At 54.5% G+C, this 27,309-nt stretch overlaps 2 protein-coding genes across 6 annotated transcripts; one reads left to right on the top strand and one right to left on the bottom strand.

Moving 5' to 3' along the window:
- The first annotated feature begins 51 nt into the window (after positions 1-51).
- Positions 52-26,910, top strand: TMEM141 (transmembrane protein 141). 5 transcript variants are annotated; one of them, XM_033077780.2, is made up of 5 exons: positions 52-137; positions 286-307; positions 409-492; positions 668-799; positions 1,385-1,695. In XM_033077780.2, exons 1-5 carry the CDS (start codon positions 84-86, stop codon positions 1,462-1,464), a joined length of 372 nt encoding a protein of 123 aa, XP_032933671.1. In that variant the 5' UTR covers positions 52-83; the 3' UTR covers positions 1,465-1,695. The 5 variants fall into 5 exon arrangements, with proteins under 5 accessions (XP_032933671.1, XP_032933670.1, XP_032933669.1 ...); XM_033077779.2 differs by having other exon boundaries at positions 394-492; XM_033077778.2 differs by having other exon boundaries at positions 55-137; positions 241-307.
- On the bottom strand, positions 3,194-14,003 carry ENTPD2 (ectonucleoside triphosphate diphosphohydrolase 2). Its single transcript, XM_033077772.2, has 9 exons — positions 13,676-14,003; positions 8,250-8,367; positions 7,609-7,759; positions 6,956-7,115; positions 6,636-6,863; positions 6,049-6,315; positions 5,724-5,843; positions 5,341-5,475; positions 3,194-4,334 (listed from the first exon to the last, which is right to left on the bottom strand). The coding sequence occupies exons 1-9, from the start codon at positions 13,784-13,786 to the stop codon at positions 4,134-4,136; spliced, it is 1,491 nt and encodes a 496-aa protein (XP_032933663.1). The 5' UTR covers positions 13,787-14,003; the 3' UTR covers positions 3,194-4,133.
- Positions 26,911-27,309: the final 399 nt, after the last annotated feature.

Below are 27,309 nucleotides of genomic sequence, written 5' to 3'. Positions count from 1 at the left end.
GTGGAAAGGACGGCGGAAGGGGCGGTGGAAGGGGCGGGCGGGAGCGGTGGCTCCTGCCCAGGGCCGGGCGCGGTATCTCCGCTATGGTGAACCTGGGCGTGAGGCGTGTAGAGGATGATGTGGCCGTCAGGCACCCGGTGCGCCCCGTGGGGAACGGGCTGGGGGTGCTGAGGGTGCAGGGAGGCCGGGGCTGAGGCGGTCGGGTGAGCCTCGGGCCCCCGCGCTGACGCGTCCCCGCAGGCGCTGCAGCAGTACGCGGCCTGCCAGTCTCACGCCTTCATGAAGGGCATCGTCACCTTCCTGGCAGGTACGGGCCGGTCCAGCTACCCCAGCATCCCCTCGGCTGCTCTCTGGGGGCAGTGGGGACATCCCGGCCATGTCCGGTAACCCCAGCTCTGGTCTCGGCAGGAAGCGGGGCCGCCTTCGCAGTGCAGAAGCTGGCGCGGCAGAAGCTGCCGTACAGCCCGCAGTGGAGCCTGCTGCTGGCTGCGGGTAAGTGTCCAGCCTGAGCGGTACCAGGGGATGTTTGCCATTGTTATGGGGGCTCGTCTTTGGCTCCAGCCGCCTCCCTGTGCCCCAGCCCCCAGGGCTCAGGAGGGTTCACAGCAGTAGATGCTGTCCCTACGAGGTGCTGCTGGCACTCTCAGGAGCACCTCGGCCGCTCCAGCTGCAGGGTCCCTCGGAAGTTACGTGGTAACCAGAGCTGAGACGCAGAAATGCTCCAACTTCTGGATTTACCTGGAGACAGGCAAGTCCCCACAGGAACTCGCCGTGACTGATGGGGTATCTCAGCCCGCAGGTACAGTCATTTCTTCCGAGAAATTTCCCTGAGCTTGTCGTGCCTGGTTCTTCCCTGCTACAATGATTACTTTGCTGTTCCTGTCTTTTAATTAAGCTGGTGACAGTGTCATTGCCAAAATCTGCAGCCAAGGGGTGGGAGCAAGAGCACCCATGGTGGGTGGAGCTCCTTACCTGGTTTCATACCTGTCTCCCCTCCCCTCGTCCCCCCCCACAGTGGGATCCTGAGCAGGGTTGGTGATGTGGGCTGAGTGCACTTGCTGCTGCCTCCTGCCCTTCCTGCTTTGGGTATTCACGAGAGCCAGCACAAAAGGCTCATTTGGTGGAAGAGGAAGGAGAAGGTAAGGGATGGAGGGATTTGCTGCTTAGTAGGGTGGGCAGAACTGGAGGAGCATCAAGACAGGTGCTGCTGGACAATTCTCATGTCTGCTTGCTGCTCTCTCCCACACATACCTTGAGCTCCCAAAGCTGGACCAACTTGAAGAGGCGCTATGTGCTTCATCAAGGCTCTGTGGTTCTTTGCCCACCCTTCACAAACTCACCAGGGTAGTTGGAGGTCCAGGGAACATGTACTTTCTTGTTGCAGAAAACCTCCCCAGTGCAGAGGACAGGGATGGCACCACAACACTGGTGAGGAGGAACAGGTACGGCGATGTGGTGGAGTAGCCAGCAGAGCATAGCATGCTGTGCCCATGTCCTGTTTCACTCCCTCTTGCCTGCCCAACCTGACGCTGCCCACGCTGCCTGCGAGAGTTATGGGCTTGGTGACACTGCTGGAAAGCTCAGAGGACTTGATCCTGCGGTGAGAGCGTGGTGGAGGCACCTCAGGGATTGCTGTTGCTTGCCCCATGGCCTCTGCAAATTGCACTGGAGGTACAATAAAAGTTGAGAGCTGAAGGCACTCGTTCTGGATGAAGTGAAGGACAGAGCAGGTGGTGAATGTCAGCCTGAGGCAACCTCTGCAGTAAATGTTGGAGCAGAGAGCTCTGGTCCCTGTGTGGTGATGGCAGTCACAGTCAGCACCTAGATTGCTCTGAGGGAGCTGCAGGCACCGACAGGTCTGAGCTAACTTGTGAAGGCAGAGCTGTTGCTGTGTCGCCTGTGTTTCCTGAGCCCAGCCAGTCCCCATGTCCTGTCCACTGCAGCAGCAAGACTTTTATCTGAACAGGCCTGAGCTGAGTCCCACAGCTGGGTGGTCTCTGGGGTGTCCTCTTCTCCTGCAACAGAGGTGACCATGTGCCCAGGGTCCCTCTTTGCGGTGCTCACCTGTCACTGGCTAGTCCCAGATAGCCCATCAAGATCCATAACTGCTTGGCAAGGTAATGGTACTGTCTCAAATCCTATGGGCGACTTGTGGGGTTTTTCCATGTCAGACTCCAAGTCTTGACTAGGTAAATTGTCTGCTCCTGGTGGATGTCTAGCTCTGATCCAGCTGCAATTAAATTTCTTAGAAGAGGAAACCAGCCTGAATTCTGAGAGCTGCCCTGAATTCTTAGAGCAGCATTTCTGCTTCAGGAACCAGAAGTGCCTTCTCCGTGCAAGATGTGTGGACAGGCCCTGAAGCTCACCACAGGAGGGCGTCCCTGTGCTGAGGAGATGAGAAACTTGGGGAGGAGACTGGGCTTGGGGGTTCACAGCATCCCCTGAACTGGAATCAGGTTTGCCCTGTGCAGAGAGATGGGGAGCAGTCAGTGGAAAAACTGAAAGCTAAGTACTGCAGGAAACAGGTGTGTTAAATCAAGCATGGCATTCCAGGAGTTCATCTGGAGCAGAGAACGGTGTTGGGAAGTGAGCAAACCCACAGAGCAGTACTGCTAGCAGGAGCAAAGAGGGCTGCAGCTCCCTACAGCCACTCCTCTCCATGTCTGTGGAATGTGCAGGGCAGGGGGAAGCTTCCCAAAGGACTGGAAGGCTGGGACCAATCCCATGCAGCTGCTGAGCACCGCAATGTGTATCCTGGTGTATCTGCGCAGCAAATGTGAGCTGCTTTGCTCCCACCCTTGAGCACCAGCGCTGGACCCTGGCAGTGGAGGCTCTTGGCAGGTTGTTTTGCTTAGGGCCGTGCCAGTGAGGGACAGCTTGAGCTACCTGCTCCTGGCTTTGAGGTGACTGTGCCTCCAGCACTGGGGAAACATGAGCTTGGTGACTGTGGCTGGCTAGAGCTCCTCCACCTCCAGGTGGGTCTGGAGTGAGGTTTCCAGGCCACCTTGGTCTATTTGAGGTCGTCTCCAGGCTGGTAGAGCGCACAGAGCTGTGATAGTGTCTCGGCACTGGACAGGCTGCAAGGACTGAGACCTTCAGACAGAGCCTGACCTGTAGATGTGGCTGAGGGGTTCTGCCCCCATGAGACAGCCAGGCTGAACTGTCTGCTGATCACAAGCCACTGAGCCATAGCAGTGGTTACAAACGTTTATTTCAGATTATTAAAAAACCTCAAACAAACAAAACCAAACCTTCTTAATGTTTGTACACCCATGTTCTTAATTGGTTGGAAATGAAGATGCATCCTCCCAGCACCTCCCTGGTGCAGGGTGATGCCAGGCTCAAATCCCAGTGCAGAGCAAAGCCCCACAGTGTGGGAACCCATCAACTCTGTGCCAGCATGGTCATGCACCACAGAGCTGCAGGAACTGGGGTGTGCAGGAGTCTCTGACTGTAGCAAAGGCAAATTTGCATAGGAACCATGGGAATATGAAGGCACCATGTATGGTTGTTGAAGTGGGACCTGGAAGCTGCCATCTTCCCACATCTGGTTGTTGCTGAGTCCTTACCCAAAGCTGGGGCCACTGGCTAAGGCCAAGACCTTGCTTTCAGGAAGGTCAGTGGGTTTTGTGCGTCAGCCAGAAAGACAACGTGGGTGATGCCTGGAGCTCCCCAGGGGGTAGGGCTGATGCTCCAGGGACAGGCTAGTGAGGTCAGCTATAAGGACTAGTGTAAGTAATATTCCCCATTCATACACATACACATGGAAGTGAGTCCTCTTGTTGCTTGGGCTCATTGGCCCAGTTCAGCTCAGCTCAGCTCAGCTCTGGTGGCAAAAAGATGTCCTAGCTCTGAATGTCCCATTCCCAAGCCTGCTCCAGGGTCCATCCATGAGTAGTACTGGGAAACATTTAAGCCCTTCTCCCACAGGGCCAGTGATCCTCTTCTGGCCTTCCTTTCCTGCAGCTTGGGGGCAAGGGGAGGGCAAAAGGGGACAGCTTTCCTTCTGGGACAGTGTCAGGCCTTGGAGAAGGACATTGAGCACTTGCCACATCCCAAGTGTTCAGACCATGGAGCCTCCAGCAGGTAGGATAGTGCTGGTCCTGCAGATGTGGCCCACCCTATCCCTGCCATCAGATTATGCTGGACTTACTGTACCGGAGCAGGCAGATGGCAGTCACCAGTGATGTCAGGGTGGTGACTACAAAGAGCAGGATGAGGATGACCCAGTAGTTGTACAACATGCTTTTGTGGAACAAGGGCTTCTCTGCTGGAATCATGTTGGTGAGGTTCAGCATGTAGCCCAGGGCCCAGCCAATGGAGGTTTCTCCTGCCTGTGGAAACAGTATGGTGGTATGGTCACTGCCTGCCCAGCCAGCCCAGCTGTATGGGCTCAGGAGACTTTAGAATCATAGAATCATGGAATCAGTGAAGTTGGAGAAGACATCTAAGATCATGGAGTCCAACCAGCGACACCAGCACTGCCAAGGCCACCATTAAACCCAAGTGGCACATCCACACGCATTTTAAATCCCTCCAGGAATGGTAACCACGACATTGGAACGGCCTGTTCCAATGCCTGACCACACTTTCCATGAAGGAATTTTTCCTAAAATCTAACTGAAACTTCCCCTGCCACAACTTGAGGCCATTTTCTCGTCCTGTCATATATTACCTGGGAGAAGAGACCAATCCCCACCTGGCTACAACCTCCTGTCAGAATGTTGTAGAGAGTGAGAAAGTACCCCTTGAGCTTCCTTTTCTCCAGGCTGAGCTCCCACACCTCCCTCAGCTGCTCCTCATAAGACTTGTGCTCCAGACCCTTCAGGGGCAGCCTTAGTGTCAGCCCAAGGGAGAAGAGTGTGGGGGAGCCCACAGCCCCCTGAGCCTCTGCTTGCCCACAGGTCCAGCCAGCCCAGGGACAGAGCAGTGACCATCCTGTGCTGAACTGAGCTCATTCCCTAGGAATGTATACTCAGGCCAGTCCTGATCTCCTTGCACATCCCATAGCACATGCAGACAAAAGTGGGATCCTTACCTGAAGTAACTTCCCAAAAACCCTTAGCAAAGCATTGCTTGGAATGGCTGGTGTCTTGAGGGCCAAGGAAGGGCTGAAGGACCTGACCCCATGACCACCCCAACAGCCAGCTCAGCTCATTTGTTTCCACCCCCTAGGAGATCCCTCCAAAAACTGAGAGTTCCTTCCTGCCCCTGTTCACTGAGATCTTCCTTGATTCTACTTGGCTCTTTTTCTGTGTGGGATCATCTCTCCTGCAGGGTTCTTTGGCTTAACTCCAAAGAGATCGCATGGGATGGGGATGTATTTTTGGTGCTACCCACCTTCTTCTGGAAGGCAATGTTGGGGAAGGAATGGTTGTTGAAGCTGTAGCCTTTGGTGGTGAGCAAATATACAAATATGCTGACAGCGCAGTAATCTGGCAGCCTCTTCTCCAGCTTGGGGGCATTCTGGAGCAGCTGGGTGGGATGCACAGAGGGAAAGAGAAGACAGGTCAAGCCAGCAACGGCCAGGCTTGTGTCTGTGGCCTGAAGCTCAGGGGGGTTACATCTGGAAGGCCAAGGCTGCCCTCCCAGTCCCATGTAGGAGCCATCCCCCTAATCCATTGGTGCCAGGAAACCCAGTGACCTCCAAGGGCTCTCTCAAAGCTTGGGTGATACCCCACATGAAGCAGCCCTCTCCTTCCCACGATGCCCAGGGAACCCACCTCACTCCAGCTGGTGGCACAGACAATCTCTGCAGCATCCTTCAGGTCACTGGGCAGGTGCACGGGTCTTCCCATCACGGTCCGGATGAAGTCCACCGTGTAGAAGAAGGCAGAGAAGGCCTGATGGAGGGAAAGGAGCAGCTGTGGGACAGGCTGGGAGCAAACTGTCTCACCATCAGCAGACACTCTGGCCATTGTGGTGAGCACCAGCAACCACTGTTGCAGAGCTGTGGGTCTGACTTTGCTGCCACATGATGCTGGGGAGCTGGGGACAACCTCTCCAGCCAGCAGCCAGGTCACCACCCTCCTCCATACCAGGACTTACAATGAAGTTTCCTGAAACCTTTGGTTGGAAAACACCATCAAAGGAGCAGTGGGAGAAGGAGCAGTTGGTGAAGTCAAAGAGCTTGCTGACATGCAGAGTGCAGAGGTTCCCATTCCCGGTGCCGACCAAGGTAACAGTGGTGTTGAGGGCAAGGCTTGGCCTCTCCTTCTCCGTGCAGGGGCTGTCATAGATGCTGCTCAGCAACAGGCTCTTGTTGTAGCCCATAGGCCAGCAGGGATGGGAGACAGTTGCTTGGTAGCTCTCATCCTGCCAAAGGAGGGACACGTGGGGTGCATGAGCTGTGCCATAGCCACAGCTCCCCCAGAGCTTGAGCAGCAAGACACAGAGCAGTTGTCAAAAGTGTCTCAAAATGGCTTGGGGTATCTTGGCTTTAGCCAAGGGCTGCATCATCTAATCGAGAAGGTGAAAGAAAGCCCTGGGAACCCAGGAGAGGGTTGAGGGCAAAACCTGAGTTGGCTAGTAAAGGTGTGCAGCTGCTCCAGGGCTGATGGACAGCATAAACACCAGGGTGAAGGGGCAACCATGGGGTCATGACAGCCAGCATCCACATCAAGCACACACTGTACCTGGAGGAGCTTGGAGAGCAGCCTCTTGAGGACCTGGTCCCTCCCATAGCAGAGGAAGCTGTGTGTGTACACTTTGTATGCCTGGCCGTACAGCTTTAGCATCACCTTGTTTCTGGGGTTTTCAATTGTGTCCCTGGTTTCAAAGGTGATCTGTGTGGAAGCACCCCCGAAGTCCATGGCCCCCACGGTCTTCTTCTGAGGCTGGATCCATTCTCCAAGCCATCCACGCTGAGCCAAGGAGGACAAGAGCAGGCATAAGTGTATGATGAGCTGCCCAGCCACCACAGCCATCCCATTAGATGTGGCTATCCCCTGCCCACCTTGATGAAGTTCTCCAGGAGATAGTTTGCGGTGACCCAGCCAAAGACCCCTTCCTCTTCCCCTGACAGGATCTTTGCTCCCCGGAAATCAAAGGGGTACATCTTCAGTTTGGCTGCTACAGCTCTGAGGACAGCATCTGACACCTGTGGGTCCGCAATGCTGTGGGCAAAGTGAGAGGGCAGAGTGACAGGCCTGCGCCACAAGTGCTGCAGAGCCCTCCCTGTCCCTACAGTCCCTGGGGGCCAGCACTGCCATAGCAGGGCCCAGCAGAGAGGTGAGCCCTTGCCTGAGTACCCATAGGCATGTCCCAAAAAAACCACCAGCTAATTCCCTTTGTCTCTGCTGGAGGAGGTATGAAGGTAGGTAGCAGGAATGAAGTGTGCTCCCTCCTGCTGGGACAATAGAATCCATCCTGCCTGTGCTGAGTGAGGGGAGCACAACTCCTCCCCGTGTGCTTCTTGAGGGGTGTTTATTCTCACTGTGTCGTATCAGGCTGGCAGTGGGTGCAAGGGACTTTACTCCTAGCATCCAAAAAGTCTGGGTGGGTTGTCCTGGTGCACGCCCCCCACCAGCCCCTTTCCACTAGTGCTATGCTGGCTGTGCCCTGCAGATCATATCCTACTCTGAAAGGTAGGACCACTTCTGCACTCACTTGAGCAGGCGCATGCCAGCCGTGGCACCTAGGTAAAGCGGGGTGTCCGCATGCTTCTCCTTGGGCACATCTCTCAGGGCCTGGTTCAGGCAGTGCTCCAGGCTTGTCCCAGCTGCCAGAGGATTCAAGCTGTAGCTGGAGATGCCAGGACCTGTCAGGAGAAAACAGCTTTGCTCCCTGCTGGTGAGGGGATGATGCTCAGTGGGAAGATGCCTGGTGAGCAGCTTTGCCCCTTTTGGACTGTCCAAAAGGCAGTTTTCTGTGGGCATGGAGCCATCCAGGGTCCAGCCACATCTCCCTGCCCACACTGCATCCCCTGCTGGCTGACAGTCTGGGAAAGATTGATAAAGGGAGAGTGAAAAACAGATCCTGGCTCCTCACTGGGCTAAGTAGGGAGCTGGATTGTTGCCTGGTGGTTCAGTACCTGCCAGGAAAAGAAAAACCACAAGCACACGTAGCTGCAAGCCTTGGGGGGAGTTGGGAGACATTTCAGGAATAGAGCTGAACCGTTTAGAACATGTCACTACACCAGTGAATACAGAGGGAGGCAGCTGGGTATGGTGGGGCACTCACACCATGCTGCCCTGCCACAGAGATGCAACAGACACTGCCACCAGCGCTGGACCAGGGCCAGCCCTTACCCTTCACATCACACATGCTGTGCTCGCTGACCACCCCGGTGTCATTCTCCTTATCTGCAGGCCACTTGTAGATGAACATGGCGGTGTGGGAGGACCCAGCATCCAGCACGATGCCGTACTGCAGGGGGGAAAAGCAGTGTGTCAGGCCTGGAGGCTGAATGTCCCCTGGCTGCTCCAGCCCTTACCAAGGGAAGGCACTGGGGCTCCGTGCACAACCATTCCTACCCTGTCAGTGTCCAGCAGCTCTGGAGCATCATCTGGCAGAGGCAGGCTTTGCTCAGCCCAGCTTGGCACTGCTGGGCCCACACCTGCCCAAACAGGACACTGCCTTGGGATGTGAATAGGAGTGAGATACTGGCCATCCAGGGATGCTGTTTGGAACAGCACAGGGACACTGGCTTTTTGGGTAAGGGGACCCCCTTGAGTGCAGCTCAGGGGTCTCTTCCCCCAGTGCACGTTACCATTGCTCCCGGCTTCCTGTTGAGCCATGCTAGCAGGTCCCTGGGACTGGTGGTGGGGAGGGACACCTGAAATGGCTCCTTGGGATGCTCTTGGCCAAAGAAGGGCAGCCATGCCCCTCATCCCTCCTGCCCTTGTATGGCTCTGCCATTCTCTGGCTATAAATAACCCTGTTTCTCCTGCCAAACAAGGTTACCCAGCTCCTAGGGAGGGGACACCATACATGCTGCCTGCAGTACCCCTGGGTGGACCCCTTTGCTTGACCACTGCTGCTCATGGTCTCAGAGCTGCCCATCCTGGCCCCTGCTGTGCCCCCGCAGGGCTGTGAATATGGGGGGAAAGCAAGGCAGGATCCAGCACCACCCCAATTGAGCATCTCTGGGGTGAAGCCACCTAAGGCTTAAACCTCCTAAGAGTCTCTGCTCCTACCCTGCCTAGACTCGACAGAACCAAGGGCTGGAGTAGGCAGCTTCTCTCCCTGCCCAGCTCTGGAAGCCACCCCAGCCCTGCCTGCCATCGGTGCCCCATGCCACCCCTGTCCCTACCACCTGGTTTTCACCAGCTCAGGCAACAGAAGTGTTAGGGCAGAGGCAGCCATACCTGAGGTAGCCCCAACTACACCATGAACCCATGGCCCTGCACCAGTGGTACCTCCTGCTCCCTCAAGAGACCATCTCACATGGGTGGCCTTCCCAGACTTGCCCAGTGACTTACTCATGCCCTGGGCCAAAAGCCACAATAGAGCAGAGAATCTCCCTCTGTGGCCAGGCTGAAGCAGTGGAGCAGCTTCAGCTCCTCACAAACCCTGCAGAGAGGAGGAAAGAGCCTGACAACTCCTCCCTCCTGGGCTGGGTGCTGGGGTGAGTGCTCCGCACAGGTTAGAGGGCTCTCAACACCCTCTCTGCCCAGCACGTGGCACCCCACTCCATTCTCGCCAGAGCAACCTTTGCCTTGCCTGCTCACCCTGGGATCCTGCAGTTACCCTGCATTCCCAGATGAGCAGTCACCGTCCAGGCACAGGGGACTCTGAGGAGGGTCCAGCCCCAGGGGACCCCCCTGTCCACCTCGGTGCCACATGTGCCCACACACCCTGTAGCCAACATGTAGATGTCTCTGTTTTGCTCACAAGGCACCACATTACCCCAAGTATCACCTGGAGTGACACTAGCAGGAGCAGGGTGACAAGGCTATCCCCAAAGGGAGAGCATAGATAGGTCATCCCAAACCCAGGACTGAGCACAGCCAAGACCCTGGGAGTAGTCTTCAGCCTGGAGATGCCATGGAGAGGCTGAAGTCCATAGAGAGGGACAAGGCTGGAGACAGGGATATCTACATGGTGGCAAGGGCTGAGAGATGCTGGAGCATGAGACAAGGAGGGTGACCTGCAGTGCCAGGAATACCTGGTGCCACTCACCAGGAATGGGGTCAGCCTGGGAGGGGGATGCTAGGGATGCCAGACTCACCCCACGGCAGGAAAGGACATGGCTACATGGCTGGCTTCAGAGTGAGCAGGAGGAGATCCGCCACCTCTGACAGAGAGAAGGCTCATTCCCAGAGTTTCTTCCCACCCTCAGCAGGGCTGGCTTGACTCTGCTCCACTTCCCACCCCATGGAGAGCTGGTAGCAGAGTGCATTCATGAGGGTACGTACCTGGGGTGGAGTTGCACATGTAAAGAGGTGCACACATGTATGTGCACGTGCATGGATGTGCATGCATTTATGTGTGCTTGTGGGATACACACTGCAGGAGTGCACATGTTTGTGTGTGCATACAAAGGTGTGTGCAAATTTAGATGTAGAGGTAGGTATGTGGGGGTGCTTGCATGTGGATGTGCATAGGGTGAGGTGTGCACACACATAAGTGTGCCAATGTGTGTGCACATGGGTGCACATGTCTGTGCATACATGCATTTAGGAGGGTCATGTGCATGGTTGTGCAAGGGCACACATGCCACGTACGTGCCCAGGGAAGTGCAGGCAGTGAGAGGCAGCATGGAGCCTGTACCCAGGGTAAGCCCCACGCAGAGATAACATGTTGGGACAACAGTGACACCGCTGGAGCAGGATGCAGAACTGGCTGCCCCATGTAGGCTGCCCCACACCTGTGGGTCAGGGTTTGGGGTCTCTCTTCTTGGACCTCCAGCCCATTGCCACCAGGTGTGGAGTGAGGGGCATCCTGTGGGTCCCCCAGCCTTGGCACTGGCAGCAGCAGCAGATGAAGGAATGTCATCCTCTCCAGTCCCAAGGGTACCCCATGCCTCCAGCATTCATACAGAAATCATTAATAGGGTCACCTACAGTGGTGTGGAATGGTGCAAACCCCTGGCCCCAGATCTTGTCCCTGTCTTAGCTTCTGTCCCTGCCCAGACTTTGGGCTTGGGCATCAGAGCCACGGCGTTCCCTAGAGCAGAGTGTGCTGCCGTGTGGGTCTGAGCCATGGAATGGGCAGGTGGGCTCCAGGGGCCCTACAGGTGATAAGCTCCAGGAGCGAGGATAAAAGCCCACTCCAGTAGTGATTTGCAGTGTAAGTGCTGCCCTCAGCTCTGCCAGCTGAGTTGCCCTGTGCCTGCTAACAAGCACACTGCAAATGTCCACTGGGGAGACATAGGGATGCCCTGGTGCACCCCCGTGGCAGCACCTGGCTCCCATCAACCCAGGGCTTTGGCAGGGCCTCATGCGTGTGGGACAGTCCCCAACACCAGCATCTCCTGGTGACACAGGGATTTTTCTAACAGAACCCCCTGACCAGACCCTGGTGATGCTGCAGGTGGAGGGGACACAGAGAGGTCCCCATTATGGCTCCACACTGGGACAGTTTTCCAATGCCAGACCTATCTTTGCTGCCTCCTGGGTCACCCATGGTCCCAAGGGCTCTCCCCAGTGCAACATCACTCAGCCCAGCCCCAGTCAGGGCTGCTCAGTCCTAAAGCCCCTGCAGAGGGGACACAGAGGACAATTATGTTCCCAAAGGCCACCGGTAGGGCTGGGGCTCTTGATCTGTATGGCTCTGCCCAGTGGCGGAGGCAGATGGAGACATTGAGAATGCCCCATGTGTGACTGCCTGGCACTATGCCCCATGGCCATGCCCAGGTCTCCAGCCCCCATCCCACAGGCTATCCAGGCTGCCCCATGTCGCATGAGGGGCTCATCCCTGGCCCTCCACCATTCTGCCTCTCTCAAGGGTGGTGAGGTCATGCGGCCCCCAGTGCAGTGACTTGTGACAGGTTTCCTTCCTGCTGCGGTAGCCGCAGCAGCCACAGGACATAGAAACTGCCAGAGATACATTTGCCAAAAGAAGAAAGAAAAGGGCTGTCAAGAGCAGCAGCTCAGGGCAATCAGGCTGTGAGCTCCACTGCAGACCCATGAGGGAAGGATCAGTCCCTCAGCAGCAAGATAACTAATCCAGGGTGGTTTTAAGGCTATGTTCCAAGCAGAGGAGCTGGAAAGGGAAGATGTGGAGCTGTAGCTCAGCAGTGAACAGCACTATCCAGCAGCTAACGAGGACTGAGCCAGCAAGGACCACATCTTGTCCAGGCCATCAGAAGACATGCCCAGGGTCTCCCATAGCAGGACCAACCTCTAAACCATGTGGGCATCTTTTGGGCTCAGTTAAAATAACACAAAGTTCTGCATTCTCAAAACAGTGCTGAACTTTTTGTGAAAGCAACTGCTCAGCACCTTCCTGGCGCCAACCCCCTGGGAACAGGCACTGCTGGACACTGGTGCACATACCATGCTGGACCTCACAGCACTTGGCATGTCCAGGAACCCTGAGTCCCTGAGCAGAGCAGAGTCAGGACCCAGTCGAGTGTTCAGGGAGGCTTGGCCCCAAACCATAGCACTGCCTGCAGACTAGAAGGTGCAGAGAGAGAAAAAGCACCAAAAAACAGCTCAAGAAAAATAGTTTCTGGGAAGTAATTTGGTTTAAAATCAAAGGTCCATTTTGGAACCAGGAAGAAGAAAGGCTTTCCAGGCTGATCCAAGTGCTACATATGGGGGTCTTGGTACCAATCTTATTCCTCCATGTGCCAAGAGATAAAATCCACTCTGAAACCAGCTCAGGGCGCTGCCCAAGATGCCCCAGCATGTGGCAATGGGTGGCAAAGAAAGGCGTCACAGAGGAGTTAATAATTGGCAGTTATACTAAGAGCAAAAAGGGTGATCTTGGCTAAGCCAGCTCGTCTTCTCATTCTAGTCTTCATTACATCTGACAAACTCAGAGAGAAGACAGCGGCACATCTGGCATGCAGGCTGGCTCAGAAAGTCTCCAAGTAAATTGCTTGGGATGAGAAAAAGGGGATTTTAGATGAACTATTTCAGGACAAGAGCCTGGGACTATTTTAAAACAAAAGACTTGGCCTACAAAAGGAGTACTTGGCCAACAAGAAATTGCTCAGGAACTTTTTTAATCATCTGAATTTACTATGAAAAAAGGAGGGAAAAAAGGCATCTTGTATGCAAAGGAAAGTGCATTTGTCACTCAGGAGCACTGGCTTGGGCGATGCAGTGGAGCCCAGGGAGATGCTGGGATGCGCAGGGGAGCCCTGGCCCAGGCAGAGCCACAGCAGCAGATGCTGACTCGGCTGTTCTGGCTTGGGGGGCCGCTATCTTTCAGTGTGCTCAACAGATTCCCCTCCCAAAGCGCACGTCCTAAGGCACAAGGGATGGGCGGCCGAGGGTCCTGCAGCCGTGAGGTCCCGCAGCAGAGGTGCCACACAACGGCTCTCGCTACTGGGGCGGCTCCATCCCTGCGCACCCGGCGGGGGCTGCTCCCTGCGACACTCCCCGCAGATGAGGGACCCTCAACTCCGGCGCCTCCCATGACGCTGGGGATCCTCCGATGCCAGCGTCTGTCCGGCACCAGTTATTCCGCACACCGTGAATGCCATACACCGAGGTACCCACAGCGGCTCCCCCAACCCCCGGCAGCCCAGGACCTCCCGGCGCCCTCGCACCGCCCCACTCACCTTGAAGCCCGGCGGGCCCCGTGTGTCCCCGGAGCCGAGGAGGAGGAGGAGGATGCCCAGTAGGCAGCCGAGGGCCAGGAGCAGGAGCAGGACGGCGAGGCGGCGGGCCATGGCGGAGCCGGGCAGGTAAGCGACTCGGCAGCGGCGGCGGCTCCTGCCGCTCCTCCTCCGCCGCCTCCTCCTCGCCCGCCTCTCCCGGCTGAGTCACCGCCGCCCCGGCCCACCCGGGCGGGACACCGGGCTCCGTGGCCCCGGGCTGCGCGTCCTGCGGCTGCCCCGGACCAGGACTTAGATCTTCCTGCTGCCTCCGCCCCGGGACCAGACCGATCTACACCCCACGGGCACGGTCCTTTTGTGCGGGATCAGCCCCAGCCCGGCCCCTCAGGCGCCGCCCCGGCCCCAGAATCAGCTTTGTCCTTCGAACATCACGGTTACCGGGAGGGCTCAACCCAATTCTGTCCCTCCTCCCTGGGCACAACCTGTGAGTCTGGGATCAGCCCCATCTACCCCTCCGGGCATGGTCCTTGATCCCAGGCTCAACCCCATCCTGCCCCCGCCCTGGGGCTTAGTCCTTAGATGGGTTCAGTGGGATGTGGGAACATCCTGAGATACAGAAAAGCTCCAAGAACCTCTCATCTACAATGATTAACAACTGTGGCTGTGTTCCTGCTTTTAATCATCACAAGAACTTCGTGACAGCCCTGAGGAGCCCAGATGCATATTGAGGCTGGTTTCAATACAGTCACAAGAGTAATGTGATGCTTTCGCATAGGGAGCAGCGAGCCAAAGGAGGTTGGGTTCCTTCCTCTGAGAAGGACATTTGCAGCTTGCTTACACAGTGAGATACAACAACGGACAAAATAATAAGGCGAGAAGGCTGGAGGACTTGGCTCCTAGAGCAGCTGGGTTGCCAGCTGAGGGTCACACTCTCACACTGAGGATGTGAGCTGAGGCTCCTCATGCCTGTCTCACTTCTCAATAATTTTTGAAGCAAGGAGCTTTTCTGCCGCTTACAGCTGACCCATGCACAGCATACATTGCATCAGTGCTGGAGCTTCTGCCCCTCACTGTGGTATTGGGGTGCAGAGGCACTCATGGGGCTAAGCCTTTGCCCAAGGCTTGTCATGCAGGAGCCCCCAGCCCTGATGCCCTGCTGCACTGTGCAGGTTCTGCTGCTGGAGGTCCCACAGGGAATGAGTTCCAGTGCTGTCCCTAAGCAGTGACTGGCAGCAGTATCTGGAGAAGAAAATGGCTAAACAGGGGCACAGAGAGTCACTCTCACCCTGGCAGTGTCATCAGTGTGGAGCAGGGATTCTCTGCAGGAGTGTTGTGTTCAATCTGTGAGTCTGTTTGCAGGGGTTTACCTCCTCGCTTCAATTCATTAAGCACTTAATCCCGGAAAATCCGTGCCAATCTGCTCCAAGACATTAATATATTAATCTATGTGAAAAAAATATCCCCCTTTGCTGCTGATTATGCCACAGGAAACCACAGTCCTGTCCCTGAGGCTCAGCACAGCATCATTTCCACTGCCTTTCTGCCTTCCCAGTCTGACTCTTCTCAAGTTTCTATGAGCAAAATACCTGCCTATTCTTGACTTTTCATGCTGCCCACCTCACCTTCTGATGCACTCATCTGTCATCCTCTGCAGTGCAACTCCTCCAGGGATTACCACAGAGAAATCTTTTCTGGATTGCTCTTAATCACTTTCTCAAACCTCCTGCTTTCACCTTTAGATGGACAAGCAATGAGGTCTTCAAAGACTGAAAAGGAACAAAAAAATCTCTTTTCTGGATGGTAGGGAGCAGAAACAGGGTTGAAGGGCACCCTGTAGGAGTAGGGATAGTGCCCTTCGTCCTCATCCTTCTTTTGTTTTTGGGGACTTCAGAGCAAGTTCCTATCTGGCAGGTGGTCCTTGGTGTGGTGGTACACATGCTGGGAGATGTCAGTGTCCTCCATTCCTTGGTCTTGTGCAGACTTGGCCATCCTATTCCCAGACTGTCCATGGGTGGCTTTGAAAGGAGGCTGGCATCCCCTCCCTCCCCAGGGCAGGCTGCTCCTCCTCTTCATGGGGTCACTTTTGCCAACCTCTTTCCAGCCCCAAGGGGGTAGGAAGTGTGAGCTGAGGTCTGAGGGAGTCTGTGCCAAACCTAGGACAATCACTTGTGTCCCAGGATATTCAACCTCCAGAGCAAACAGGAAGGCACCAAAAGCTTGGACATGCTGAGGTGGAAATAATCCCATTCCCAAGGGAATGTCAGCCAGGCAACACATGTATAACCAGAGAAATACCCAAATACCCTGTGACGGTACTTTCAGGCAGGGAGCACCCCAGCATGGTTGTCTGAGCTCAGCCCAGCCAGGGTCAGGCACTGTCAGCTGCTGCCCCAGTAAGGCGGGGTGAGGCGGGAGTGCTCATGTAATTTCTCCTTTCCCATGTAGTCCTGTCAAAGCACCACAGGCTGGAGAGCAGGGCACCGAGGGTGCCCATGGTGTGTGGGCAGCCCCAGCCACTCAGAGGGAACCCAGCCAGGTCCCTAGGGAGGAGCAGGTGTCTGTGCTGAGGTGGCTGCCCCAGGTGGACAATGCCTGAACTCCAGGTACAAGAAACTTCAGTGTGAAAAAGCAAGCAAAGGGCAGGGAAGGCTTTCTCTGCCATGGAAGACGAAGCAGGCAATTTACTCCAATGGCAGGAGGTGAGAGCAGCCTTGTTTGTCTGAGGAAACAGGGATGTGGATTTTGGGCACCATCAAAGAAAGGCAAGAACAGATGTCATCTGTGCAGGACTCAGGTTGTAAAGCATACAGTTTGCCCAAATGAGCAGGTTCAACGAGCAGGCGGCTGCATGGGGGGCCAGCCTGGCACAGCCTGGTTGCTCTGCCATGCTACCACTCTGCCACGTCTCTACCTGCCATGCTGTCTGTCACCTGTTTGCCTGCCACCCTGCTTGCCATCTGTTTGCCTGCCAGCATCTCAACTCTGTCACCTCTGTTGACCTCCACAGCACTGCTCTTCATATGTTCATCCTGCCTTGACCATTCCCAGGGACAGAGGCATGCCATGAATTTTTAGGGAACTGCTTTGATAGCAGGAGGGACAGATCCCCTCAGCATGACCGAATATGAAAATGCATTGTAACCTGAAATAACCAGACAATCCACCAGACACAGAAGCAGGTTTTGCTGTGGGGCAGCAATAAGTTCCCCACAATTTAATGCCAATTTTTCATGATTACAGTAATTTCACGACCATAAGGCGCACTGGACTATAAGGCGCACTTCCGGGTTCAGGGGGAAAATTTAGTCAAAAGGGTGCGCCTTATAGTCATGAAATTACTGTACAGCCTGTGTCATCCCTGTGATGAGGCCATGGCAGCAAGGGACCAGGTTAACCTGTGAGATGAGGCAGATGTTGATCTCTTCTCTCTGCTGCTCAGTTACAGAACCCAAGGCAACAGCGTGAAGCTGTGTCAGCGGAAGTTTAGTCTGGATATCAGGAAAAGGTTCTTCCCCAGAGGATGCTAGGGCACTAACCAGGCTCCCCAGGGAATGGGCACAGCCCCAAGGCTACCAGAGCTCCAGGAACATTTGGACAATGTTCTCAGGGATGCATAGAGTGGGACTGTTGAGGTATCCTGTGCAGGGCCAGGACTTGTATTCCACGATCTTAGAGGTATTTTCCAACCTTAATGACTCTGTGATTCTGTAATCCTTGTGGGTCCCTTTCACTGAGGACGTTCTATGGTTCTATCATTCTTTATGGCATGGAATAGGAGCCCAAAGGAAGGGGTGGATGTCCCAGGCAAAGAGAAATCAGCTCAGGAGCCCCAGCTCCCTACTGTGCTGGTATCCTTGGCTCACCTCATACCTGGATAAACACAGAGAGCTTAATCCCACGTAAAGCTGGATGAGGATGTGTGACCAGCATGCCTGAGACTCCTGAGGACTCTCGTCTGTATTTCTACATCCCCTGCTGCTGGTGTGGACATGGATTTCAGCTCAGTGCCTCAGGGAGACACAGCCTTTCTCCGAGGAGAGTCACAGGCACAGACTCCCCAGGAAAGACAGGGCATGCTGGCACCCATCCCAGCTGGGCAGAAAAGTTTGTCCCCACCATGGAGCAGGGGAAATTATCCCTGGGGGCAGAATGGAACATGAGTACAAAGAGGAGAATGTGGGGAGTGCATTAGTCATCCAGCAGTGCAGGGATCGGCCACTTCCCCAGACAAAGGAGAGAGGTTTTCTAATCCATCTCTTCCAACAAAAGCCTCTGAGGTAGGGCCACCTGGGTGAGGGTTGCAGGGTTGAACGAGGGATCAAAGGAGACACTGGGGCAGGAGAAGAAATTACTTGGTGGCTCTGAAAGGTGGGGTTTTCTGGTTGTGGGACTCAGGGCTGCTCAATGGCTTTGTAAAACATGGAGGAACACAGCTGGGAGCACTGGTGGGCGGCACTGCAGCTCCATATGTGGTTGAGTAATAACAGTAAGAACACAGTGAACCTGTAGACCCTGCAACAGGCTGGGGTCCAAAGGGAGGGGTTAGGGATGGGGTTCTCTGCTCACATCTGTGAGCTTCTCAGCCAACAGCAAGTGCCAGGGACCATTCAATCCAGAAGCATTCAACAGCTTCGGGATTGGCCCAGCACGGGCCAGCCCTGAGCAATACACAAACAATCCCACAACACACTCCACAGCTGTTCAGCATAACACTGATCTCAGCCCTGGCAGAAGCTGCAGGGGTCCTGACCTGCTCCTGAGGGAGCACTGGAAGCCAGTGTGGTTCCTCTGCAGAGGCACCCAGACCAAGAACCAGCAGGGACAGAGAGGGGCTGGCTGGAGAGGACAGAAGGACATTTGGGACAGCATGAGGCTGTAAAGGTGTTCCCAGAAGGAGCACAGCCCCCATCTACCTCTGAAGCACACACCAAGGAATAAGGGCAGGGACTTGGTCCTTTGGTCTCAGGTTGGGCTGAAGCTGCTCACCTACCCACAGGCTGTGGTCCATGGGAGAAATCCCCCAACCCCCTTCTCAATTCAAACCCCAGTCCCACTCCCATTCCCAATCTCAGCTCTGCCTGGGAGCTGCACTGGAGGCACAGACAGATGGAGAAGTAGGAATCTGCTCCCAGTTCCCAGGGCTCTGGGAGGTCAGGACCTGGACTGATGTACCCTAGGACTCAGCTGAGACATCAGGTGTATGTTTTGGCTTAGTGCAAGCCAATGCAGGCCACTGTGCAAGCCCAGAGGTGCCTCTTTCTCAGGGATCTCCAGTCAGGGTGAGTCCTGAACCAACCAAAGGACTTGGATATCTAGGCTTCCCCAACTGCTGAGGCTGACTCTCTCCCCAGTATCTCGTTGCCTTTGCTCTTGAAGGAGTCACAATACTGTGTAGGGCATCAGGAAACCTCCCAGCTGCCTGTCCTGCTGTTGGGTGTATCCTGCATTCCAGCAGAGATGTGTGAACCTGGAGCCAGAAAGATGCTTTTGCTCAGGGTATGTTTACCCACATCTCCACCTGCACAAAGTTGGAGTCAGACAGGACTGGAATGGAAGCAAGGACCTGTCAGGAAGTCCTGGGGATGCCCACACCAGTCCCAGCACTGAGTAAGGCCACAGCACACACATGTGAGTCATTTTGGGGTGTTTTTGAGTCTGTGGCCAGTGAAGCTGCAAATCCAAACAGTGTTTACACCCAGTAGAGTTAAAAAAATAAGGGAAGGCAAAAACCTTCCTCAGTCAGGAATGGGGTCTTGATAGAGTGCAGCTCCTGCTGAGCCTCTGCACCTTGTGAGTGGGAGCCTACTGATGTATTCCAGCCTCGGCTCCAAGCCCAGATCTTGTCCCCTTTAGAGGCATTGAAGGTCTGGAAGGATCTCGGTGTATCCAAGGCTACAATCCCCCTCCTGGCAAGGATCCTTGCCTGGAAGGAAAATCAAACCCAAGAACAAATCTCTATTCTTGCCTCACTTTCTAAACCCTTTTTTGTCTCCTGTTTCCCAGGATAGTGTCTGTGTGATGCAAGCCCTGAGGAGGTCCATGGGCAGGATCCCTGTTGTCCTGGCATTGAACCAGCCAGGAAGTAGTCAGCTTTTCTAGAAAAGCCCCACTGGTTTCTCCTGGCTTCTTCTGCCAGGAGTCCTCTCATGCCAGGACAGAGGCACTGGGCAGCCCCTCAGGCTGACAGCCTTGTTCCTGCAGCCTGGCACAACACATGACAAGCTCTCTCCCCAAACCTCATGTGACGTGGATGCTGGCACAGGACACCACACCTACCCGCAGAACATCTGTCCCTTATGCTGTTGCCCCAGGGCAGAGGTGTCCTTGGCACGTAGAGGCCCAGGGTCATGGTCACATCCTGTTGGCTCCATGCAGCCACTGCAGGCTCACCTGTCCCTAAGCCTGTAGGACAGGCTGGGTGAACACGAGCAGAGCATGGAAGCATGTGCCATGAAGGAAGGGAGCACCATACACCAATCCTCCTGTGCAGCCCTGTGGCAAGGGGCTGATCCCCATCCTCAGTGTGAGAGAGGGGACAGTAGTGGGGTGGGGAGAGAGCTGGCAGAATGGAGGGGAAAATTATCTTCTTCTTGGAATAAAGCAGGGAATTGTTTGTCACTTTCCTTAAACTTGCCAACACTACCCACAGGCTCCAATTCCAAGTGAGAAACCGTGTTTTTAACAATCCCGTCCCTACAAGCACCAAGCCATAACCATGGTGAGCAGCTGGGCCATGCAAAGGCTGAGCCCTTGCCTGGCTCTCAGGGAAGCAGGCTCACTGAAGCAGCCCACAGCCATCACCACAGCCCCATGGAGACACACAGCAAGAATAGACTTCCTGGGGGAGTCTGAGACACCCAAGCTGTCCCTGTTGAGCCCCACCAAAGCATCAGAGGGCTCTGATCAAGCAGGGCACTTTTGGGGGCAGCTGAGGGGCCCTTCTGCCAACCCTGCTACTCAACACCCAGAGGCCTGAAGTGACCAGGGCCTTGGGATGCTGCAAAGGTCCCCGTGAGTGGCAAGAGGATAGGTAGCAGGATATGGGGAGGTGGGACACCTGGGAATGTCTTCTTTTCCTGAGGTGGGTACAAGCATTACTGTCTACTGTCCCCCAAAACCCACATCCTTTCTGACATTAAGTGGTCTCTTATTCCCCAGTTATCTACATTTATCTGGCTATATAAGGGATTTGTGTCCCTTGAAGCTCCAAACAGAACCTGTTACTCCATGCTCAGCTATTGTACTGACCTGCAAGCAGAATTCAAGTAACCTGAAAGGACAGGGTTTGTATTGGTTTGTATCTCTCCATCAGCTCTTCTGTGCAGTGAATTTGCTCTTTCCCATTGCTGATGCACGAAGAAATTCTCTGCCCGGAGGTTCCCTCAAATCCCTGGAGTTAGGGAAAAGCAAACATTTTAGGAGGGCTCTGAGTATCCCCCACCCTTGCACTGTGCCCTAGAAGCCAGTTCAGGAGGCAGGAGCACCTCTGTTAGGGCATAAGCCACCTTCCCTTTGCCATACTGCAGCTTTCCAGCAGCAAGTCACAAGCTAGCTAGCTGACACTGCTCCAGCACCCCTTTCCTAAGCTCTGGGAAGGATACAGGAAGGGGTCCCATTTTGCACTGAGCAAAATCATCTTTTTTCCCCTCTGATGCTGACAGTCCATGCCCTTTCCAGTAGCAACATTCTGTCCCTCCATGCTGCTGCACAGCATTGCAGCTGGAGAAGTTGTCTTGTCCTAGGGCTTCTGCAAATCTTTGGCAGCAAACTATACTTGTTTGATCCAAGACCTCATACTGGAAACTCAGCCTATGGGAATGGAGGGGTCTCTTTTCTTCTTTGGCAGGACTTCAATAAAAAACAGGTTCCCAGCACATCTTGGGCTTCCTGGTGCACTCCCTCCCTGCCCCCATCCCCTCCATGAGGTGGGGAACACCAAGAAGAGCTGTCCTGCAATGTTCCCTCTCCCACCCTACAGTCCCAGGGAAAGTTCTGCATCACGGAAACATCTCATCTGGACTCCTTGGTTTTGCCGGTCTCTTTTCCCACTGTTTTCCATCATGAGTCATGAGAGCAGCCCCAGTACACTGGCTCAGATCCCCCCACCAGCCTGGAGCAGTTCTCTATCAATCCAATGACTGCCTCAACAACAATTCTAAAGTTAAATTTGTGGCCCTGAAAATGGATTTTTCTTGTGACAGATGGTCACTGCCTCCATGCAAAGGTACACAGCCCTAAGGACACCCTTCCAGCCAGCAGGCACATTTCCAGTCCTTTACACGTCCCAAAATGCAGCAAGAAACCTCAGGAGAGCCATTTCCTCTGCTAGAGTCCAGGGCTTGCTCCAGCCCTAGCTGACACAATGTGCATTCTCTTCCCAGCCTTAGTCCAAATGGCTCTCCCCACCAACTGGGCAGCCAGATCCTTCCCTGCCTGTTGGGATTCCAGTGTGCAGCCTCAGCCAGCTGACTACTAGAGGTCAGGAGATGAATCAAAGCCACCATGCTGGACCCAGACTGGAAGAGCATCCTTTGTTCCTGGTGCTCACGTGCTCCCAGGCCTTCCAGGGCTCCCAGTCGTTGGTGGGGGCAGAGTAGTACAGAAGCCCTTCTGAAGGGGCACTGCGGATGTCACGGGCTGTTGTTATTCCTGGCTCCAGCTGTCACTGCTCCTGGTAGCAGAACGAACCTCTTGTGTCCAGCAGAGCAATGCCAGCATGATGCACTGGCAGGGCAGGCGATGGCACACTCAGACAGTGGCACACACAGCACAGATTCATTTCCTACCACTGTGGCAGAGAGGGCAGTGTGAGGTGCCCAAAGCAGCCTGGAATGCTCCTGACTGGCTGCAGGAGCCCTGTTTCAGGGATGGCAGCAATGGACCCACTGCATCACAAGGGCAGGAGAGCGGGTGCTGTGGCGTTTGCCAAGGCTCAGCCAAGGGATCTCTCCATGTCTGATATTGTCTCTCAGCCCTGGGTGCTCCTGGCAGCATCCCTCCCTGTTCCTGCTGGCCAGGCCCTGCAGGATCCCCACCCAAACCGACTGACATCTGGGCAAAGGGAAAATCTTTCCTGGGTTCTGACAGCTCCCACTTTGGATGAACACCACTGGGAGCTCACTTTTCCGGAGACAATCCCTAAGCATCCACCTCCTGGCAAGCCCTCCAGCAGCCAGACTTGTCTCCTTCTAGCAAAGCTGAGGCTCCACAGGGCTGCTCATCCAGGGAAAGGGACGAGCTTTGGAGAGCTGCAGTGAAATCACCTGTAACTGTTGAGTTAAATCATACCCTGGCCAGGAAATTATTCAGCTTTAATCAATTTATTAAACCCATTTTTCCCCAGATTTAACCCTCCTGCTTCACTACCATTGCCCAACCTGGAGGCTTTTGTATGAACTCTCCTCCTGAATCCCTGGTGCACCCCAGGACCCCTCAGCTATCTCAAGAGCTTTTTCTCAAACAACTCAGAACTCAAAAATGGAAGTCAGATTACCCAAAATCCTGACACTGAAAAATCTCTAACATTTATAACTGGCAGAGATTTTCACGGTTATACTTTTCAGGTTTTGGACATATCTGCAGAACTGGACTTTTATTTGTCTTTCAGGAGAAACTCGAGCTTTTGAGCTGATTGTGGCACGCAACCAGCTTGAATGTGAGAATATCATGTGTTGTGAAGATCTCGAAAAAACCTGGGAAACTTCATCCATTTCTTCCTCCTCCACGTGCTACAAACCAATGTGACTGATGTGCAGCTGGATACTCCCAAGGATGCATAGGAGTCTCTCCAGCTACAGAGGGACACCCTCAGACACACCCTAGGGCTGCAGGTAGCTGTTCCTGTTCCAAAACAGACATGTCTTTGGGTCTCTTAAGGCCTCTTCAGGCAGGTCAACTGGCTTTGTGCAAACCTCTGAAACATGAAGGATGTTTCTTCAGCATGAAGCAAGTATGGGACAGCTCCACAGCCCCCATGGCACAGCATCAGTGATGGGCAGGGTCCCAGTCCCGTCTGGAGTTCAGCTCCCTCCTTTACTAACACTGGGCCAGAGGAGGCCATGGAGATGCTTTGAGGGCTCGGTCCCCTCTGCTCTGGAGCCAGGCTGGGACAGCTAAGGATGTTTACCTGGAGAAGAGAAGGCTCCAGGGAGTCCTCAGAGCCTCTTCCAGTGCCTAAAGGGTCTCCAAGGGATCTGGAGAGAGACTGGGGACAAGGGCCTGGAAGTGACAAGGGGGAATGGCCTCAATGGTTAGATGGGATACTGAGAAGAAATCCTTCCCTGTGAGGGTGGTGAGGCCCTGGCACAGGTTGCCTAGAGAAGCTGTGGCTGCCCCATCCTGCAAGTATCCATGGCCAGTTTGGACAGGTCTTGGAACTACCTGTCTAGTGGAAGGTGTCCCTACCCATGACAGGGGGTGCAACAAAATGGACTTGAAGGTCCCTTGACACAAACTATTCTGTGGTTCTGATCTGCAAAATATTTTGAAGAAAAGGTCCCATGACAAATGTTCTCTGCTGCAGGACAAGAGAGCAGTCAGGACCCTCACCTGGGATGGCACCAGTTAAACACATCTCTGAGGCTGAAGTAGATTGCAGAGGTGATTGAGTCACCATGAGAGGAAAGGAGATAGAGAACAGTTGTGTTCTGGGATGATCTCAGGCCTTCAGGGCTGCTAATGCTTCACTCAAGGCCATGGCCCTGCCCTTTTAAGATCCATTAGTGCTTTGCTCCTAGGACAAAGGGAAAAGAAAAATCTACCCAGGTTCATTGCAAGGAAACTGGCAGTGATCTCTAGGTGCTCCTCTGTGCCTGTAGGGATAGGGCCATGACCAGGGAGAGCATGGGAAGGGTGCTTGTCCTACCTCCTGCTCTCAGCTTTTAACAGGTGACTTGGATGAAATTTTTCAGTTTCAGGTAGATTTTGGTTTTTGTGAGGTGGAACAACAATCATGGTTTCACGAGCTAATGACAGGTGCCGCAGGGAGACACTACCCTGTTGTGGGGAAAATCTTTCTTTACTGGGGTAATTTGTTTTTGTTCAAAGTCCCTGGGCAGGGCTGAATTTAAACATTCTGCAGAGAAACAGTACATGAGTGTGAAATTTGGCAGCACCTGGGGGTGCAGGCAGCTCACCAGAGGTGCTTAGCAGCCACTTGCCTCCTTTCTGAGGAGTGGACGGTGAGGTCCATATCTCAAACTCCCTTGCACCAAGTGCTGCAGCAGCTGCCCAGGTTGGTGAGTCCTCAGGAGTTGATATCAACCCAGGTGTGTGAAGCTTCTGTCAGGACAGACATGGTCCTGCCTGGTATGTATCAACCAGACAGGAGCTGGGCAGAGGCTGCTATGGATGAGCAACCACATCCTGCTTCCAGCGCATCCCCCTTCTGCTCTAGCCTGGTCCCTGTCCTGTCAGGGAGACATCGTGTCCTTGGGACTGCATTGGCAAGGTTTGGGCAGTGGGGATCTGTAGACTGCCTTAGTGAGAAGGCACCTGAAGCTGTCCCTGGGTTGGACCCGTCACCACCACCCAAAGCTGAGCCTGTCAGCAGTGAATAGGGGAGTCCTCTGGGGTAATGTATTTAAGAAAAAGTAAAAACCACTGCACAGCCCTGCAGATCCTAGTTCAGTGGAGAGGGAGAGGAGAAGGTCCTCCAGGTGCTAGAACAGAGATTACCTGCAGCCTGTGGGGATGACCATGAAGAGGCAGCTGTGCTCCTGAAACCTATGGAGGTCCACGGTGGAGCTGTGGAAGATGCTGCACCTCTGCCTTCCCAGGGCAGGAACCTGCTCCAGCCTCTGAGGGTTGGTTTGAGTGCCAAACTGATGCTGGGAGCCTACCTAGCTGCCACTGTCTCCTACCCTCACCTTGTCATGCAGGAAGGCTTTATGTGCCTTGCTAAAGGATTCAGCTTCCCTTTCCAACACCCCACACGTCTCTCTGGAAGCAATCCCCAAGATCGGCAGTATCAGTTCTTCTGTGGTTAGCAGGGGTGCACAATCATAGCAGGACTTCCTCAACCCAGGGTCAAAAAGAGGCACCAGGCAGCTGCCATATCCCAACCACTTCCAACCAGAGGCATAGAGCACCTGAGCCCTGTGCCAGGCTGCGAGTGCTGCTCAGGCTCCTCTCAGTAATCTGCCAGGAACACCACTCCTGAGCGGCAGAGAGGATGAATGCCGGGTTCTGTGGCTTAGTAGTGGGCTGCTGCACAAGGAGAAATGTTTCCAGTGTTTGGAATAACTGGGGTCTCCTGGGAGTCACTTGGACAGCTCACCAGGGGACCAGGCAGGCACTTGCTTAGGCTCCTAGCACTGGTTTTAAGCTTTCAGGTGAGATCTTTACAGGTGCAAATTCCACTTGTTTAAAAAAAATGTCAGAATCCAGCTGGAGCCTGTGCCAGCCACATTCCTGGCTAGCACACATCATTCTCAGCAAATATGCCTGGGAGCAGTCAGCAGTAACACAGCTGTGATATTCCCACTGTGCCCTCCTGCCACGTAGCAGCGTCCAAAAATGAGGAAGGTGGCAGCATGCATATGGGACACTTTCCTTGAGCCCTCTCCCTGTCTCCAGCTATCTTCAGCTGGGGGGGGGGGGTGTCCTGAGCCAGCCATGATTTCCTGATTTTCACCCTGCAGTAGATCCCTCCTCTCTGTACTTGCCAAAATCCCACTATTTCAGTGCAGGCAAACCTCCAGAAGCACCACCCCTTAACAGGGAGCTGCTGCACCCACCCCAGCACTGGGAGGTGCCTGCTTTAGGATGGGTTGGATCTGGCTTCCACCTTCACTTCATACACTGGAAGAGCTGGTAGCTCTATCCCTCTCCAGGACTGTCCTGAATTTACAGACCCCATGTTGTATCTTCTCTGGCTGGAGGGATGAGTACTGCTTAGAAAGGAAGGGTTCTTCCCCCCAGAGTTTCCCAGGGACCCTATGGCCATGTGATACCTCCTGGCAGGGCTCAGCTGTCCCTGCTGCCCCATGTGCCACTGCACCACCCTGAAGCATCCCAGGGGGTAGGATCAGCCCCCTCATGGTCCTTGCTGCCATGCTGATTGTTCCTACAGCTGGCTCCCACTTTATATCCCTCCTAGGGTGAGCAGGACATCCACCACAGAAGAGAGGCATACTGCTATCCCACAGACTGGCCCAGACCTTCAGAGTTTTCCCACCAGTGATGTACTTTCCATTTTAAAAATAAAATCCCAATAATAAAAACTCCAGCTAATTTTATCCCCAGTCTGTTTTTCCCAGGCTGCTGCAGAATGAGGTGCCTCCTGCAGCCTTGCCTGGGGCATTCACTGTGCAGCACCAACAGTGCTCATGTGTCCAAGGGTGGCTGGGGGCAGTGGAGGGGAGGACATTGAGCCCCAGCAGTTGGTTGGTTGCCCCATGGAAGGCCTCTTTCCTCTTTGCCTTGCTGGTGAGCCAGGAATGAGAGGGGAACAGTTTGGTGTGGTGAGAGCGGGGCCACAGTGCGAGCAATGCCATGGTGTGACCATGGTCACAGTGTGAGCATGGATACGTGTAACCATGGACAGTGTAACCCACAATGTGAGCTCAGACACAGGATGAGCATGTACATGGCATGACCACAGATACTGTGTACATTGCCACAGGACAGCCCAGCAC

This window comes from Catharus ustulatus, chromosome 21, assembly GCF_009819885.2.
Source record: "Catharus ustulatus isolate bCatUst1 chromosome 21, bCatUst1.pri.v2, whole genome shotgun sequence".
NCBI classification, from domain to species: domain Eukaryota; kingdom Metazoa; phylum Chordata; class Aves; order Passeriformes; family Turdidae; genus Catharus; species Catharus ustulatus.
Note: the sequence above shows the minus strand (reverse complement) of the source record. Positions and strands in the feature narration are given on the sequence as shown.